The sequence below is a fragment of the Labrus mixtus genome, chromosome 19, assembly GCF_963584025.1.
Source record: "Labrus mixtus chromosome 19, fLabMix1.1, whole genome shotgun sequence".
Lineage (NCBI taxonomy): Eukaryota > Metazoa > Chordata > Actinopteri > Labriformes > Labridae > Labrus > Labrus mixtus.
In genome coordinates, this window is record NC_083630.1 from 14,820,563 (window position 1) to 14,838,402 (window position 17,840).

General features: G+C 44.8%; 1 protein-coding gene across 2 annotated transcripts in view; it reads left to right on the plus strand.

Annotated features, from left to right (window-relative positions):
• The first annotated feature begins 1,303 nt into the window (after positions 1-1,303).
• boc (BOC cell adhesion associated, oncogene regulated) overlaps positions 1,304-17,840 on the plus strand; it is a 29,050-nt gene continuing 12,513 nt past the window's right edge. Inside the window, exons 1-3 of one of the 2 annotated variants that reach the window (XM_061064829.1) lie at positions 1,304-1,549; positions 14,727-14,855; positions 15,587-15,859. In XM_061064829.1, coding sequence (XP_060920812.1) covers positions 14,744-14,855; positions 15,587-15,859 — 385 coding nt within the window. In that variant the 5' untranslated portion in view covers positions 1,304-1,549; positions 14,727-14,743. Of the gene's footprint in view, positions 1,550-6,554; positions 6,736-14,726; positions 14,856-15,586; positions 15,860-17,840 lie in introns of those variants that run through there. The other variant, XM_061064828.1, reaches the window with a different exon arrangement.

Here is a 17,840-nt window from a genome sequence, read left to right on the forward strand (position 1 = left end):
GCGGTGCATGCTGGGATTGCGGCCTGCTGAGAGAGTGGCATTCTGGGAGGCGGTGTCCTGCGGGCAGGGCCTCTGGGGGATGCAGTATGGTTAATAGGCCTTTCATGGCCGGCCCACAAAGCCTTTTGTCCCGAGCTAATTCATCCAGCACTGCGTGGAGAGGTAGAGAGGGGGGGAGGGGCGGCATGGAGCGGTTTTTGGGGTTCCCATTTTCTCTCTCTCTCTCTCTCTCTCTCTCTCTCTCTCTGTTTCTACTCTACAGTGTAGTGCTGGGTGGCGCTAGTGAGGGAGCTACATACACACAGAGCCCCCGCCCAGAAGCAACAACACCAAAACATTGGCAGGGATTTGCTGGCAAACTGCAGAACAACACTGGAAAACACCCACAATTAATGAGTCCTTGAGCAGATCTTGAAGCTAGAATAACTTTCTGGTTATGACGTGCTTAGTCTGGCATGTGGATATATTAGTAATGCTCTGTCATTGATTGAAAAAAAAAAAGCAATCAAAATCCAAAGTGTCTGGTCCTGAACTTTTACCTGAACAAGAGCAACAGGTGTCATTAAAAGCCACAGCTAGTCAGTGAACGCAGCAATAACCCCTCAGGTAACATCATGGTGGGAGTTCCTGCATTCAGAGGGGAAGACCCGGCCTGTTTCCCACCAACAGCCCCCTGCTATCAGCCCCTGTGATCAGGGAATAGTCAGTTATTAATGAACTGAACAGGACTGGCTCCCCACCTTACAAAGTGTGCTGATTGAAGTGGAGAAGAGAATTCCAGAGTGAGCACATAGGGGGGCTTGAGCTGTGATCACTGTGGTATGAGAGCGTGTATAAGAGTGTGTGTGTGTGTGTGTGTGTGTGTGTGTGCCACACAGTCCTGACTGAGCCCGTTCAATTCACAACAACACAACACAGCACAGCACTGCACAGCTGCACTAGAGGGCCTGCAGGCCTCCATGGACGGGGGTCAATACAAACTCTGAGGGGACCAACGCATACCAAATCAGGGGGAACAGAGCAGGAGGAGGGGGAGGGGGCGCACTCTTCTCCTACGGGACACCGTAGTTTATAAGAAATCAAATTTGCAGGACTTTTTTTTTGACATCGTATAGGCTACTTCCTAAACAGTGGAATATGTTGTAGTTTTACGCACACACTCTGGAAAGTCCTCATTAGCCGTGAGTAGGGATCTGTAGTCTAGAGAAAAAGCGGTGCAGTGGCCTACCCGGCTCTGGGATTTTGGGAGCCAGTCCCTATTGTTCAGATCCCTCCTCCTGCTTGGGAAGTGGGAGGACCCGAAAAGGCGTCGCAAAAGGGAGAATTGTTTGAGAGCTCAGTCATCCAAAAACGGCCTTTCAATGTGAGAACTTGGGGAGACGAAGAAAATGTCGGTAGCATCGCAGTAAATTACTAGTGCAGCGAGGCTTTAGAGGGAAAAGTGAAGTAAGAACGGTTGTTTTTTGGGACTTAAACTCACTGCAGAAGCGAGGCAAGGAGAAGCTCGGTCGGCTTAAGCGAGGTGTGAGCACCAAATACAGCAGTTTGGGTAAGTTTTATCCCATCATGCGGTCTATGTTTTTACGGTGTTACGCTCCGTAACTACTCTTTTTAAACTACTTTTTTACCCAACTGTGGAGGTTTGCTGCGCGTTTTGCAGCCTGTTGAAAGACGAAAACAACGTCTAGTCACTTTTTATTCCCAAAAAGTTAGAATTTTGTTTTAGATTTCCAGTTCATTCTGGTTACTACTTAGATAGCCGTGTATGTTTAGTTTTCTCTTTTCGCTTGTTCACGCACAGCAGCTCTCCAACAAACTTGTCTTTATCCATCATTTCGTGCATTTCGTTGAATGTTTGTGTGTTGCCTCTGTTGGTTTACTTCACTTTTTAAGTAACGTTAACTTTGCTTTCGCGACGTAGCCTGTTGTTGATTGGATGAGCTCTGCGTCCATATTTCCCCAAGTTTTACTTCATTTTCTGCTTACAACACACAACACAGTACTTGTATTTTAGGAGGTACCAGCATTGTGTGACACGTTGCATGGATTTCTCGTTGTGTTTTTGGACATAGGTTTCTTTTTTGAGGGTAAAGTCGTCTGCGTCTTGAAGGCCGCAGCCTATAGTCGCTGCTATAGGGTAACAGAAAACAGACATGGTGAGCTCTGCCAGATTTACCCCCGTATTATCACTAGGGAGTGCAGCAAAACAGTGGCTGGCTGGGGAACAGTGTTTACGACATTCAAAAGAACAGTTGGGGAAAAATAGATCAGAAATGATGTTTATCGGGTTGATGCGTAAAAGTGCTTGCGTAAATGTATGTCTTGATAGCCTATAGAGAAAACCACAACAACACTATGCATTTCTATAGTCCCACTCCCCCCCCCCCCCACACCAAAGTCTGGTGTCAGAATAACCTAATTAAAGCCTCCCATAAAGTGACAGCTGCTCGGAGCAGCGAGGAATGCAGCATCAGGAGAGTCTCTGCAGGTATTCTTCTTTCTCTCATTCATTCAGGTCGGATTTTAATGAGAATATGTTTGTCTTAATCCCAGTGTGGCTAATGAGCTGTTGGTCCGGGGGTGTCACTCACTGAGTATAGGAGGGGTGTTCAGGGACACGGAGGAGTGCCTGCGAGAACAGCCGCAGGGGCTCAAGTTTCCAGCCCCAGGTGTCGTTTTGTTGTTTGGATTACATTCTGCCTCCGCTGCCTCGCATGGAGGAACCAGTGACAGACATGGCATCAGACAAGAGGGCCCGATTGTTCCCGCTGAATCAATGTCACTTGGATTAAAAGTCGAAACGAATGGCTTGGCCTCCTCCAATTAGGCGCACAGCTTATAAGCGAATTAATTGGTCTCAGTAAGAAGGAGCCTCTTGTTGTTTGGTCGCAGGGTTTGTTGTTGTTGTTGATTATCTCTGGCAAGCGGCTGGATCAAAGTTGGACTAATTGATTCCAGTCTGATTATCTGCTTGTTTCTCACACTGTTCGGCCTCCTTTGATTACTGATTTGGAGTCCGGAGAAAAACAATGGGAGTTCATAACCAATCGTTTGTACATTCACGCTTATATCACAGAAGAATGAAAGCAGCTGCAGCAAGTCATAGCCTAACTGTTCAGACATGCCTCAAACAGTTCCATACCTTTCTTTTTATTTAGGATGTAATATTGGGGGCTTTCTATGGCCGTAACAATCATATTTTGTCTGGTAGGACATCAGCACCCTTCAATACAGAGATACAAAAGTACAGCAGATAGAGATACCAAATGTTTGTTAACAACTGACCCGTCAATTTCCTGTTGATCAAAACTTTAATATTTGTGGATTTTGTCAGACTTTTTCTTCGGCCACATAAGCAGTTTAAAGATGTAATTCTTGGGAGTGTAACAAAGATACTGTTGGGCTTCTTATGTGAACATTTTTAAATAGTTACAGGGCAAGACTGCACTAAAGTGGCCTAGATCTGAACTGTTTTATTGAATACCACAGGTCCACACGGAGTCCCTCTCCAAGTATAATAATTTCATAACTTTCTTAAACAGGAAAAATGTTGAATGAAACTCTTTCAGGCTGCAGCAACTTGGAAAAGGAGGAAAAAAACACCTTAAAGGTGTCCATTAAAATCAACACAATACGTGCATAGAGGAAACTTACGACAGGGTCCAATAGGTGTCAGAAATTAGGGGCCACCTTTTCTGTCTGGATCTTTTACAGAGCATCTAAACTTGAAATCACATTTGATTGATCTTGGTTACCTGCCAAACGGACATGTCGAGTGGACAAAAGCTTCCAGCTTTCCACTATTTGTCCGCAAGCAGGAGGGTAGTTTTTCAGCCAGTGTGTAGGACCTGAGTTTTTCATGTGTGTTAATAACCGTTAAAGTAAAGTTACTGTGTGGATTTAGGTTGGAAGCCAAGAGCAGTGAGCTTTCTCGCTCATATTTTAAAATTGAAAGTGTGATGTATGTATGTAAGGACATAGTGCTGCAGTGTTTTCACATCTGGATGTTAAAAAGAGTTTTAAGTTTGAGATCAATTCCAAGGGACAATTTTAAGATTATAGTCTTCCATGTGTTCCTGGAGGACTGCTGGAACTGAGTTTTTTGAGTCCTTAAGTTTTGACTGTGGATCTTTAAAAAAAAGCAGCATTGTTATAAGGGTGTAACATTGGTGTTAATTGACAATGGAGGGGGAAAACACTCCGTCCTGAGGGCATGCTTTCATCTCTGTGACAGCGGGTACACTAATGCAGTCATAACAGCCTGCAGGCAGAAACGGAGGGCCCTTGCAGCACATATAGGTGCGTTTGAGTGATAGTTCCTGTCCAATCTGGATTATCTCTTTGCACTGGAATGTATTGCTCGTCACCTGCGTGGCCATTTAAAGATTACTGCATTAGAAGAGAAGTGTGTGGGAAAATGAAAAGGGCTATTCTTCTTCTTTAACTTTATAACTTCAGCTGGGGTTTTGTCATAAACTAGTGAAATTGCCGAATAAGCCTTCTTAATTTCCCTGGACGTAATTGGCCCGTTGACATACAGTGCATTAGTCCCGAAGCGCTGACAGATTGGAGTTCTCCGGCTCAGGCCTCATGCCCCTGGGAGGGTTTCTGTGTCCGGCCAGACATCGGATAAGCAGAGAGGGACACCTGGAGCGGCAGGTGGCCAGGGTCCCGGCCCCTCCCCTGGGGCTGCATACCTCCGTCCCCCTGATCCTTCCCCGTCGGCCAAGACCACAGAGAGCGGGGACTGGAGAGAAAAAAGGAATGCAAGGAGGGAAAAGTGAAGGAGAAAGCTCTGACAGAGGGCTGGAAAGGCTGATTAAATGGGCGGCCATCAAGCAGAGGGAGATTATGAAGTAGTGGATGAAGATTAATTGGACTGAAAGGAGGCGAGGGAGTAAAAATAGAGATGTGTGTGCAGAACATCTTTTTTTTATTTTTTTTTATTAGATGCCTTTCTAGATCGTATCTGTATCATTAACATAATCATTCATGCATTTGTTGTCTTAGCAGCCTAATCGAGACTTTCCAAAGCCTTTAAACCAGCTGAGCAGATTGTTCCACTACTTAAAGTCAAAGTTAAGAAGCCCTTGATTGGATAATAACATTACCCAGGCCACACTTTCTCTCTTTCTTTGTCTTACATACAAACACAAACACACACATTGTGAGGCCGGTGCGAGCGCTGTTAAGATCATTGATCAACTCCAGACTCGGGTAAGAAAGCAGTGAGTGTGTGTGTAGACAAACAGCCCTGTGTGTGCAAAGCAGATATTTGGACAAAGATTAGGGGGTGTTATTACGTGCCAAAAGCAACCCAGACACTCTAATAGATCATTCACACACTGGCAGGAGATTGCGACATGACTGGGGCTGAATTAAATTCCCTTTACTTAAAAGCTGCATCATTTCGGCTTGTTTTTTATTTTTTATTTTTAAATATAGCTTTTTAAAGTGCACACCACGTCTTTGACACACTGTGTTAATAACTGCAGGGTGTATTCCCGTCTTGAGCGTGTGCGAACGGAACAATAAAAGTGCCAGAAAGACAAAAACGTAAAGGAATCTGGCTTGTGTTCCAGGGCTTTAACCAATAATCAGATTTAAAGTATTGCCCCAGAGAGAAGAAAGTCATCATTGAAGAATGTCAAACTGGCAGGAGAAGACATGATACAACAGAATAAATCACCGGGCTCCAGATTAGTTCGTTATTGGGCCCCTGAGGTTATCACAACTGGAATTTTCCATTGACAGCCCTCTTCTGTATTCTGTCCAAATCGCGTGTAAGTACGTGTGTGTGTGTGTGTGTGTGTGTGTGTGAGGTTTAATTTTATATTTTAGAGCCCCCCCCCCCCCTTTCTTGAAGATATAGCGCACATCTGAGGCTTTGAGTGACAGGACAAATGGCGGCTTTCCACATAAAAAAACACACACACACACACACACACACACACACACACACACACACACACACACACACACACACACAAATCCAGCGTCTAACACTCTTTGAAATGAGCCTCCTCCAGCTGTTTCTGCTCTTAAGAATCTCTTTCAGAACAGCAGCTTTAGGAGTTAGCAGTCAAAAGTCACTTGCACCATCTTGAGCGCCCTGTGCGCCCCCCCCCCCCCCCCGCCAGTTTCATTCTCTTATTCCTCCTCATGTGTTTTTCCCATAACTTTCTACTTTACAGCCTTTCTCCATTCTCTCATCTCTCTATCCGCCCTCCTCTCTGCCTTATCTCAGTTTCCTAATGCGTCCTCGTTTCTGTTTTTCATATAATATTTCACTCTCTGCTTTTCTCTTCCTTCCTTCGTCTCCCACTGAGACTTCTAGGGCCTTTCTCTCTCTCTCTCTCTCTCTCTCTCTCTCTCTCTCTCTTTCCCTCTTCTGGTTCCTGCTGAATAATGGGGAGAAATTGCTCTTGATTTATAATTGGTTCCATTCACTCTGATGCATGAGCTGCCAGAGAAGTTTGGGGGCCCCTTTTTACCCCTCTCTCTCTCTCTCTCTCTCTCTCCTCCCTCCTCCCTCCTCCTCCCCGCTACGATGCAGGAACACACAAGGAGAGCAGGCTTGCGTGTATGTACAGCGATGAAAGTCTATATTAGCATGCACGGGTGCCGCGGCGTGGATGCAGTTTATCTCTCCGGCTGCAGATAAGTGGTAGTCTGTTTTTTTTTTTTGTTGCGCGTTGGAAAAACTTCCTGAGGTCTGCATATTTATGTGCCTCTGTGAGTATACTTTTACCATGTAATCGGAGTTTGCGTGATTGCTTGCTTATGTGTCACCCAGTGTGTGTCTGTGTGTGTGTGAGGGGAGAAGACACAGGGAGGGAAAGAATGGCTGTGGCTAAATGAAATATGTAACTGTGTGTGTCTTTCTAAATAGTGCTGTGAAAGCATGTGTATTAGTTAGCTTTCCTAGTTCTGTTTTGGATGTCTTAAAAACTCTTTTCATAGTTTGAAAAGGGGGTTTTTTGTTTAGACTGTCATTTTCATTATTTTTGTTTTAAAAGCTGACGACAGCATCCATCATAGCCAATCCAACTCTCATGTTTGACTCTCCGTCTGTCCCCCCACTCATCCCTCTATCATCCATCTCCCTCTGAGCATCCTACTATCTCTTCCCATCCATTCACATTTGTCCTTCATCCTTCCAGTTGATCAATTCTCTCCATCAACTTTTTCCAACTGTCATCCTCTGCTCCAGTCTTTTCTCCCCCCCCCCTAATTTCATCTCCTATCTCCTCTTTTTCCTCTATAAACCTGCCTCTCCTCTTCTTCCTCCACCCCTTATCTTTCTGTCTTTCCTTCTGTAAGTTCATTGATTTTTCCCATCAATCCATCTGCAAGATTTTAATGTGTTGTGCTCTATGTGTGGGTGCAATGTCAAGTCAAACTATACCAAGCCCTCTATCCATGTTTTCTTTTTTTATCCATCTATATCCTCTCTCTCTCTCTCTCTCTCTCTCTCACACACACTCTCCTTCTTTTTTCATCCCATCATTTTTTTATTTCCAACCTCCTCTCCTTTCTTTTAATATTGATTTGCATCTTCACTTTCTTTCTCTTCTCCTTTCTCTTCACCTATCCCTCCATCCCTCCATCCCTCCATCCACCCCTCTGATCTGATTGGCTGATGGCACCTTCATGACTGTCAGGTCCTTCTATACACAGACCTGATGATCCTCTGCTGTTCCCATGGCCTCGGTGTGCATGCTGGCATCCCTCACCAGGCAGAGGAATGTGTGTGTGTGTGTGTGTGTGTGTTCAGCGTGGTGCAGTAATTAGCTCTCCGTGGTTAATTCTGCTTCGTTATCTAAATTATGCAAATGCTTCGGTGCCTAATTGATTAGAACGCCCCCCTCCTCTGCCCGCCCGTCCTGTCCACATCGCTCTTGTTAATCCTTGAGACGCTCTGTAGCTCGTTAGTGTCAGATCAGGGAGGGGGGGGGGGAGCATATAGCTCGTTAATACCTTGTGAAACGTGTGTGTGTGTGTGTGTGTGTGTGTGTGTGTGTGTGTTATGAAGGAGGAGGATGGGGTGAATTCTCAACCTCGTTAGGGATGCTTAGATGCTTTGATGTGTAATTTTATGGCATGAGAACGAGCGATGTCTCGAGTGGAGGATTGGAGGATTTGGACTGGCCCCCTCTCCACCTGTTGGATTCGAGTTTTCATGCCAAGATAAGACTCCAGAAGGTTCTCTTGTGTCTGGGAAAAGGTTTAAGACTTTTTCCCCTGCCAAGGTTTTGTATCTGTGAAAAACAACTGAGAACTAAAGAGCTTCTTCTCTTTAGTCTGTGTTATCAATGGTACTTTGAAATGGAGACAGGCCCATCATGCAACGTTCTGTAGTCCATTCTGCAATCTGTTATTTCTTTTCCAAGTATATGTAGATGATACGTGCCAGAATAATAGTTGACAAAGCACTTCACCAGATCTTGCCCTATGCCAGTCGTGCCATGACTATGAAGAAATATCATGTTGATAACTTGATGAACTATAACAATGAACTACCTGTTCAATACATACATTTTTTTTTGTCAACGTTAAATTTGTTGGCGATCCAAAAATGGCTTGAAAATAATTGGTCAAGCACACATTTGATGGCTTCAGCTTCTATAATATGAACATATGACACTTTTCTGTATGAAGTCATTGCACATTGAAACAACTGGTTGAGCCGACAATACATTCATTAGAAGAATATCATGAGAAGAATGTAAACCTTCAAAAAAAGTTTTTGGTTGAAATCCTTTTCTTTCTGTTTTTCAGTTTCTTAAAAATTAGCTTCTTTTGCTATTTCATGTTTCTGACTGCTGGTTGAGCAAAACATTACAACCAACTACTATGTAATGTTGTTCACACCGACAGATCAAAAACATTTTAAAAAATGAGGTCGGATTTATTGATAATGAAAATATTAACACTTGAAGACGGAGATGGAATATTTTCTGGACACAAAACTTCAAGGTGTCACCTTTATGATCCGGAAAATTGCATTGGTTATGTTCAAGAGAATTCATCCATTTAAGTGTTTGGTAGCTGCCCTTGCAAATAAAGATTTTTTTTTATTTTTTATTTTTTTTAATTTAACCAAAGAAAACCGGTGTGAGTGTCCCGACAGGCAGCATCACAGTGCACAAGTTACAGGCTCAAAACCCAGATCAACCAAACAAGAGTCACAGAGCAGTCATCAGTCAAAGCATCTGGAACCTGACACACCTTCCTGCAATGCCTTTCACCTACTTTTGAGTAGATTGAGGAAGATTTAAAGATTCTTTACAATCCTCTCTTCCTCTTCCCTGTAGACAGTTTGATTTTGAGTTTTGCAGTTCAGTTGAGCGATGAGTTCAAATCGTCACTACAACGGTATTCTTAGTATAAAACTGTTTTGTTGCCGTCTTGTTTCCCTCCCCCTGTGTGGAGGTCTGTTGGTAAACCAGGGCTGTTGTTGTTTGTTGACCCTCCTCACCCTCCTGCACTGTGCTTAAACCTGGGCCAGACCAAGCGGCCCGGCGAACAGATTGAGGGAGTGAGGGGAAAATATGCTGGGACATTAAGCGGCGCTCTCACACACGCTCTCTTAAACACACCCTCTTATTGACGAGGCCCTGCTCTCTCTCTTCCTGCTCGCCCGCCAGTTCACATCCTCTCTATTAATTTAAGTAGCCGTTCTGCTTTCTCAGTCAACCCCCCCCCCCCCCCCCCGTCTCCTAAACCCCCTTCACCCATCTCACATCAATCCATGACGGCACTAACTCTCCCTCCTCCTCTTCCTCTCCCTCTCTTGCTCCTCAAACTCTCAAACCTCTTGGTCATGTAGCCCCCCCCCCCACTCTTGGTCATTGAGCGGGGCCCATCAGCTCTTCCCCTGGCCCTTCAGAGTAGCGTCTCCCCTTTCTCCAGGGGTCCACGGGGTCTTTGTCCGTGCGCCGGCTCACTGCTTTACAATGACTCTCCACTCTATTAAGGTGCGTTCTGCCTGTTAGCGTCGTCAAGGGCAACCGGCCTCCCGCATGGCAGCTATGCAGAATGGCATTGTGGTCCGCAGGCCCGAGCGGGGGCATTTGAATCCCCGGCACTCCTCACACTTGACACCGCATGTGTTTATCTAAAGGGGGGGGGGGCTTTGTGGTGTTTGGAGAACCCCGAGGCAAGAAGAAGGAGGAGGAGGAGGAGGGGTGTAAAAAGACGTAAAACTCTGAGAGGGAGGGGACTTTGGGGAGGTGATAAATATTCAACAGCTCAGCTCCTCAGAAGGAGTTCCTATCCTGCCACCACTCCACCACCTCCACCCTCATCCCCCCCCCCCCTCCCCTCCCGTGTGTCCTCTTCATGCCAGAAAGCAGATGGAATGTGAGTGCTCGGGGAGGAGGCTCCAGTCTGGTTTTATCCAATTAGCAGGGTTGTCAAAATGAATTTATCCACAGAGGCAGGGGGACAATGGAACTGGCAGTGGCTCCGTAGAACAGGGGCCCCGGTGTCTTTACTTAGCACGCTCACAATGAACTTCTGTCAAGTGACTCTCTCACACAGCGACATATAAGGCACTTGCATACCTACACTCATGATGCATGCCTGCACACTACAGCCGCAAGCTGGAACGCTTAACTGGTTCTGCCCCCCCCACCCCCTTCAAGTCCTCTACATGAAATACACACCAAAAATGGACACACACACCTGTAGTCAGAGCTGTTTACTTTGTGTTGGGTCGAAGTCAAGTACCAGGTCCTTCAGGACAAGTCAAGTTCTAAGTCCTTTAAAAGCAAAAACTCGTCATGCCACTAGTCTACCAATGCTAACCTGCACGGAACACTTCATTGAAACGCTTTAAATTAAGGCAAACGCGGGGCAAAGACCTGCTGTAGAAATAATGGCTAAGTGTCAAAAAACTGTCTTTGCATATTTCTAATTAAACCCCCCCCCGTTTCAGAGGTTGAATACTGTTGAATTTTGCTTTGATTTGGCAAAATGAGAAGAGAAAGTTAATTATTTAAGTTGGCATAACTTTAGTATTAATGGTTTTGATGGATTGAAATATCTGACAGACTTCTATTGGATATATATATTTTTTTATATCAGTGAGTAACCCAGTAAAATATATGAATTAATGTGTAACATGATTTATACAAAATTGTTGTATGTGCAAAACAAAGTGATATTCAAGGGGTATCTTTTAGGACCCAAGTCTAAAGAAAAGTCCTGTTTCACTGTAGTCCATCATCAGGACCTCATCACCGGTAACAGGAACAGCTCGACTCGTCTCTCATCATATTTCTGCTCATAACTGGCAGATTTCAGCAGTTCACACACTTCTCCTCCACTCCACTGTCACTGAAATATGTTTTAATACCACAGAGCAGCTCCCACAAAGTGTTGTGCCACGCAGCGTTGTTCCTGACTGAATCAAAACAGTCCCGGGCTCACACTAACACACACACACATTCTCTGGGTTCTTGATTTAGGGGAGCTGTCTGTGTGTTCTGCTCTGCTTTTTATCAGTCTCACTGATGCGTAGGAGGCTCTTCTCCCGCTCTCTCTGCCTGTGTCTTCTCCGGGACGGATGGATGGAAAACGTTGGACATAGATGTCAGGCCAACTTTTCATCTTGAGGCAGGGTATCCGCTAAGCAAACACAGGACCCGGCTGACTAATGGTTCAGACAGACAGACACGCTCAGAGGAGGGAGGCTGTTTTTTTTTTTTTTTCAGGGAGTGATGATGTATGAGGAGCCTTCTCAAACCGCTATTATAATAAAGTTTTATCTCTGTGCCTGTCTCTCCTCCTGTCTCGCATACAGGAAAAATTGACATGTAAGAGGTGTTCATTGGCGAGGCAGTGTGTCCCGCTGTGTCCAGTTGGCAGACTGCTGTGGTTTACGGTTAGAGTCCTCACAGCTGGGACAGGTGCTCCATACAGATGTATGTGTGTCTTTTATGGGCAGCTGTCCCGAGTCATGTACATATAGCGAGCAGCCTCAGAGGCCACAAACTCTCAGCTTTAATTTGCTCCTGGTTCAACAGTAGCTTGCTGTGTGTTTACTGGTTGAGCCTTCTACTGATTGGCTTCTCTTACTAGACCAACGAGCTAAGGGGCTCCAACTTACCCCTGAAACCTGCAATATATTTTTCTTTCATTACATTTTTTTCCCAATAACACAAGTGAGAAAAAGCAAATTCCCACCATTATAGATGGGCCAAGAGCATTTTTGTCTCAGTGAGACTTTGTTCTTGGTCAAAACTGAAAACTCCCCTGATACCAACGGGATAAAGTAAACATGTCAAAAACACTGATTTATGAGGTGGGGATTGCAGGTTAACTCACAATAAGATATGATACATGGTCCTAAGTATTGATAATATCACAATACAGCAGATGTGGGATAATTGACATTTTGCAAGCAATCAAACATCACGATGTCTGATAAAATGGAGAATATTAAATGCCCCTAAAAAGTCAAGTACACGCTTCATCTCTTTACTTCTCTTTCCTGCTGTTCTACATCATCCTCACTGTCTGACTTTTATCAATGTCAATTTCTCAGCGTTAAATGGGCAAGATGACACGTTTAGAGCGTCTTTTTATTTCTACTATATTTATTTGGCAACAGTGATGCAGTGACTGTATCACACAAATCACATTGTCTTTTCCTCAATATATTACATTTTTGTTCTTTTGTTTGTTGTTTTCTGTCATTTCTCCAGCTTGGATTAACACAACTCTTTGCTAGCACTGCACTGTTGGATGTTAAGTGCTGTTGTTTGTAGCTGTAGCAAGCTAATGATTCACATTTCACATTTCAAAGTCAGCGGGCTTATTATGCTAGCTATTGAACAATGAGGAGGAGCACGTAGCAGCTAAATATCCAGATATTTCCCTTAGGAGTTCCTGGCAACCAAAACAGAGATTAAAGAAGAGTGAGAAAAGGACTTTTGGTGCGTTCGTTTACCTTGAAAGTCAGATGTCACTCCAGACTGTCTAGAGGAAATCCACGTTCTAGTAACAAGTTGGCAACAAGTCGGACAAGCAACAAGGACGTGTGTCTGTGACAACATGTCCATAGATACAAATTGCATGATCAGTATGATTGTTAAAAAAACCAAAAGCAAAACTAAGTTGTAAATAAACACTATAGTCTACATCTTAAACCTCACTGTCGATGCATGTAGCAGCCATGTTGGATTTTAGCTTGGGCCACTGAAGTTCCTCAAAGTTTCAGAGTCGTAGTTCCGGCTTCAGGGGGCGGGGGGGTGCGTCTGATGAGGTATTTATGAGATCAAATGGAATGAACCATTAAGCTCACATTAATGTGTACGGCCCGTTTTACTGCCCCTAGTGGTCAAGGAAGCCAGACAAAGCAGCTTCAATACATAGTAAACCATGTGTAAAGGGATTTCCCTGCACTGTATTTGTTTGAGTTGGGGACTTTCTGTAAATTGCCGTTCATGTCCTGAGAATTAACGATGTGAAATTTGTTTACACACATTCAAAATGTGCAATTAAAATGAAGCCATGGTGTGGCCGTGTGTGACAGTTGGAAAAGTTAACAGTGTTATTTCCAACGGCCTGCTGCGTTACTCATTTTCAATAAACGTGCCAGGCAGCTTAACATTTTCACTGCTGCCATTTGATGATGAAGGTGCGCTGCAAGAGTTTCCACTCTCTGTCTCTCCTGCTTTTGGCCTCTTATGGGTGTGTGTGTGTGTTTTTTTTAGAGCAGTCCCTCGTCTCCGGACTTCATTAATCATCCCATTGCCAAAATAAGATCAAGACAAGTATGTATGAGAAAGTTGAGGGCTTCCATTTTTACTTTTATCAGCGCAGGATGCTCTTGAGTTTGTGCATGTTCAGCAACATGCATGTGTATGAGAGCGGGTGGGAGTAATAGAGATTCAGTTTTTTTTTTTTTGCAGGACCACCCTCCTCATCCTGACGGGAAGTTGTTAGTTTAACCTGACAGGAAAGAATTTGGGAAACTTGGCAGCAGGCGACAAGGGAGAGAGCAAATCTCCCATCTCCGCATTAACTGTTAATAGACTGACCGTTAACCATCCTCTTCTCCATTTTCTACCCAAACTATACTTCCTCCATCTCATGCACACATCCCCGCGCCACTGGTATATATTCCCTCCCCCATGCCCTCCACGTCCTGCCCCTCATTAGTTGTTCTTTGTCCCAACTCTGAATGCACCCTGTGTATTTTCCCCTTCCCCTTTCCTCCTGCTCCCCCTCTTCCTCCTCCTCCTGGACCCTCTACCTGTATCGGTTACACCTGAGCGGGAAGGTGGATGGCTCGGGTTACGGCCCGCAGAATGAGGGCGCCCCTTTGATGAGCGCACTGTGGATGGGTGCGGGTGCAGGCGGGGAAGATGGGGTCAGAAGTGAGATGGGGGCTGACAGAAAAGAAAGGCTTTATTTGTGTCTGAAGTTTCTGCTGCTGAGGGTGCTGCAGAGTGCAGCGCCTTGCCCGGGTTGTGTTTCACTAACGTCTGCCTGTTTGTGTACGTGTGTGTATGTCAGATACGTTTTTGTATGGATCGAGATGGATTGTTTAGATGGATGATGTAGTTGTGTTTCGGTGGTTTTGTTTTCCACGGACTTCTGTGGCTGTGTGTTTGTTTCAGTCAGAAGAAAGTGGTTTATTCTGTTTGTTTAGAGTGAACAGATTCTGTAAATGACCCTCTGACCTTTTTTCTTCTTCTCTGTGTGTATTTCAGGGGGCAGTGTATGGAAGATGTCTGGAAAGAGAGACTGGACTCCTTGGATGAAAAAGAGAAGGGCTCCAGTGTTGTGCGCTCTGGGTGCAGTACTACTATGCTGTCTGCAGAGCGGCGCCTCAGTCACTGGTGAGTACAAACAGAGATTTTAAAAACTGGGTTGCTGAATGGAACAATCTGTAAAATGAAATCTGAACATTTCCAATTAAGTCTCCCTGAAACGTACATTACTATCGACTCCAATGCTGACTTTATAAATGACTTTACTTGAGTCTTTTATAACACCTGGTGCACCATAAGTCTTGCCAGGGACTAAATATTCTGGCTCAGTCACAGGTGGGAGGTGTTTTACGTGTCTGGCAGCAGTAACAGCAGTTTATTTGAAATGAAGAAGTGGGTAGTTCACATGAGCTGTACTAGCCAAAGAAAAAAAAAAAAACAGAAAAAGAAAAGAAGTGTTGTGTGGAGCTGGAACAGAAAGCTCTTGAATTGATTAGTTGATTGAAAAAAAAGATTTATTGGCAAACTATTTCTTAGTGTTTAAGTCATTTTCCAACAAAGCTTTTCTTGGACTGACATTGTGATTAATTTTGGAGTTTGTGATTGGTTGGATGAGACCTTCAAGAATCAATTTTTTTTTTATAAACCTTTTACTAAATCCAGAAAATATTAGAACAGTGTTAAATTTCAGTAAAGCTGAGACACAAACACACAGGAGCTCCTTTTGTTTCGTCTAATTGCATGTACGTCATAAGCTATCACCTTGCTGAGCACTGTTTGACGTGGAGTAACTGGTCAAGCTGATTTTTTTTATGTAGTCATAGTATTGTGTCTGACTGTTTTGCACAACTTGTCTTCAGATGAGGTGCCAATGTTCACGGAGGAGCCCATGTCCGTGGTGCAGAAACTGGGCGGCAGCGTGAATCTGCGCTGCAGTGCCCGACCCACCTCTGCCAACATCAGTTGGCGCCTCAACGGCCAGGAGTTTGCGGACGGAGATCTGGGTGTGGTCCTGGGACCCAACAGCCTGTTCATCCCTGCGCTGTCTAACCTGACCCTGGGCAGGTACCAGTGTGTGGCCAGCACAAGCGCGGGAGCTCTGGCCAGTGTGCCAGCCAACGTCACTGCTGCTAGTAAGTAAACACCCTAAGCTCAGACACAAACAAATGAGCCTCTTTATGGTTTGTCACTTTCTTTACTTGACTTCATTATCTCCTAGTTACAGATGCTTCAATACCATTTTTTTGTTTTCCTGATACGGATTAAGACACCGATGATAAGTCCTGTCCATGATGAGCACCGAGTGGAATTAAATAATATACAACACTTAGTGCTGACATTTATCTATCTGTGACTTAAAGGTCCCATATTCTGCTTTTTCTGGTTTTATATGCCCTTTAGTGTGTTTTCCAAGTGTCCTGTGCATGTTTAGGCACATCTATGTGCAAAAATTCAAAGTCTGCGGAAACGTGGCTTCTCCTACCTCCTCCTGTTAGCTGTAGCATTAGCTGCACCTAACGCTCGGTTCTAGCCCCCCTCGATAAAAATGTGTCAGTGCGGCGTCATTGTCAGTGTGAGATCACTGATCTAAGCCCATTGGCTCGTTGTGGCAAGCCCTGCAGCTCATGTTGAAATTTCCGAGACGCGTGCTGAGCAACTGACCAGTAACGACAGAGCGGATCGGCAGACCAATCAGAGCAGACTTGGTCCACGTGGGGTCTAACAGTGGGGGCTCAGCAGAGTGTAGCTGACGGACTCAGAGCGTAGAGGGAGCAAGGAGGAGCAGTAGTACATGAAACAGACACTTTTTTCGAACTTTAGTTATTGTGAACGTACAAAAGTAGGTACATAGATTAAATATACGAACCCCAAAAAGGGCAGAATATGGGCTCTTTAAGTAACACTTTCAGTTGTTTGTTTTTCTCACATGATGCTTTATGTGAAATCAGTTGAATCTTTTGGGCTAATAAGTTATGGTGTGGTATTGATGCATTGACCTAACGCCTGTCGTCCATGACAGAGGATGATACCAATACTGATATCTGTACCGGTTGTTACCTCTAAATCTTAACCAATACAGAACACTTTGTACTCTCCCACTGCTTTGAGTCGTGTATTAACAAAGTTGAATCAACTGTTACTGCTACTGCCAGCTGCTTTTGTGTGGTGTCATATTCATCTAATGCAGCTAAAGTGAATTATTCTGACTGCTGGTGTTTTTTTGTAGTCTTGAGTGTGCGGGGTTATATTTGATATGCATCATGGGACCGAGAGGGGGGCCTGTAGCTGTGTAACTTGAACCAGAGGAATGGAGGGGACTCGGGCCGGGGGCTGCTCAGATCTGTGGAGAGGGACCAGGACTCAGGCAGGCTGGGGGCCCCCCCCTGCTTCCATCGGCCCCTCTGTTCCCCACAACACCGCATTCCTCTCCACGGGGCCCGACAGCGGGGCTCGCGTAGAAATTATGGCCCCGTAATTGGTTCGAGGGCTGGGGGAATGATAAGGGTGCCGTGTGTGTGTGAGAATGGACGGAGGATACACCATTAGGTGAAGAAGAAGGGTGTTGTTCAGTGTATTGTTTTACATTCAGGGATGTGATAGCCGGGGAAAATGGAGGTGTTTTAGGCGCGTCGAGACAAGATCCTCACACAAGACGAGACGTGATGTCACATTCTCCGTCTCCCCTTCACTGCCTCACACACACTTTCACACATTTCACTCCTCACCCTGTCACTTTCTCTCCTTTTAAACTCCTTTCATTATCTCTTACTATCCCTCCTCTTTTGTCATCATCAACTTCATGTTTAGTATTTTTCCTTTTTTTTGTTACAATGGCAGTAAAAAGTTAGTGATAGTTCAAATGGTGGCGATAACCTCATGCGGAGGTAGAAATTTTCACTCGGCCAACCCCCACAAAAAAGAACGTCTCTAATTTAATAACGGTCTCTCCTACACGGCCATCCCCCAAAGTGCCTAAGGAATTGCTCCGCGGGGAGTGTGTACGTGCCTGTCTCTCCATGTGAGCCTTCTTAGTTGTACGCACATGTTCTTTGGGATGAGAATAGGTTGAATCCAGACCCTCCGCGCTATCCGACTCTGGAGGATCTGCTCTTT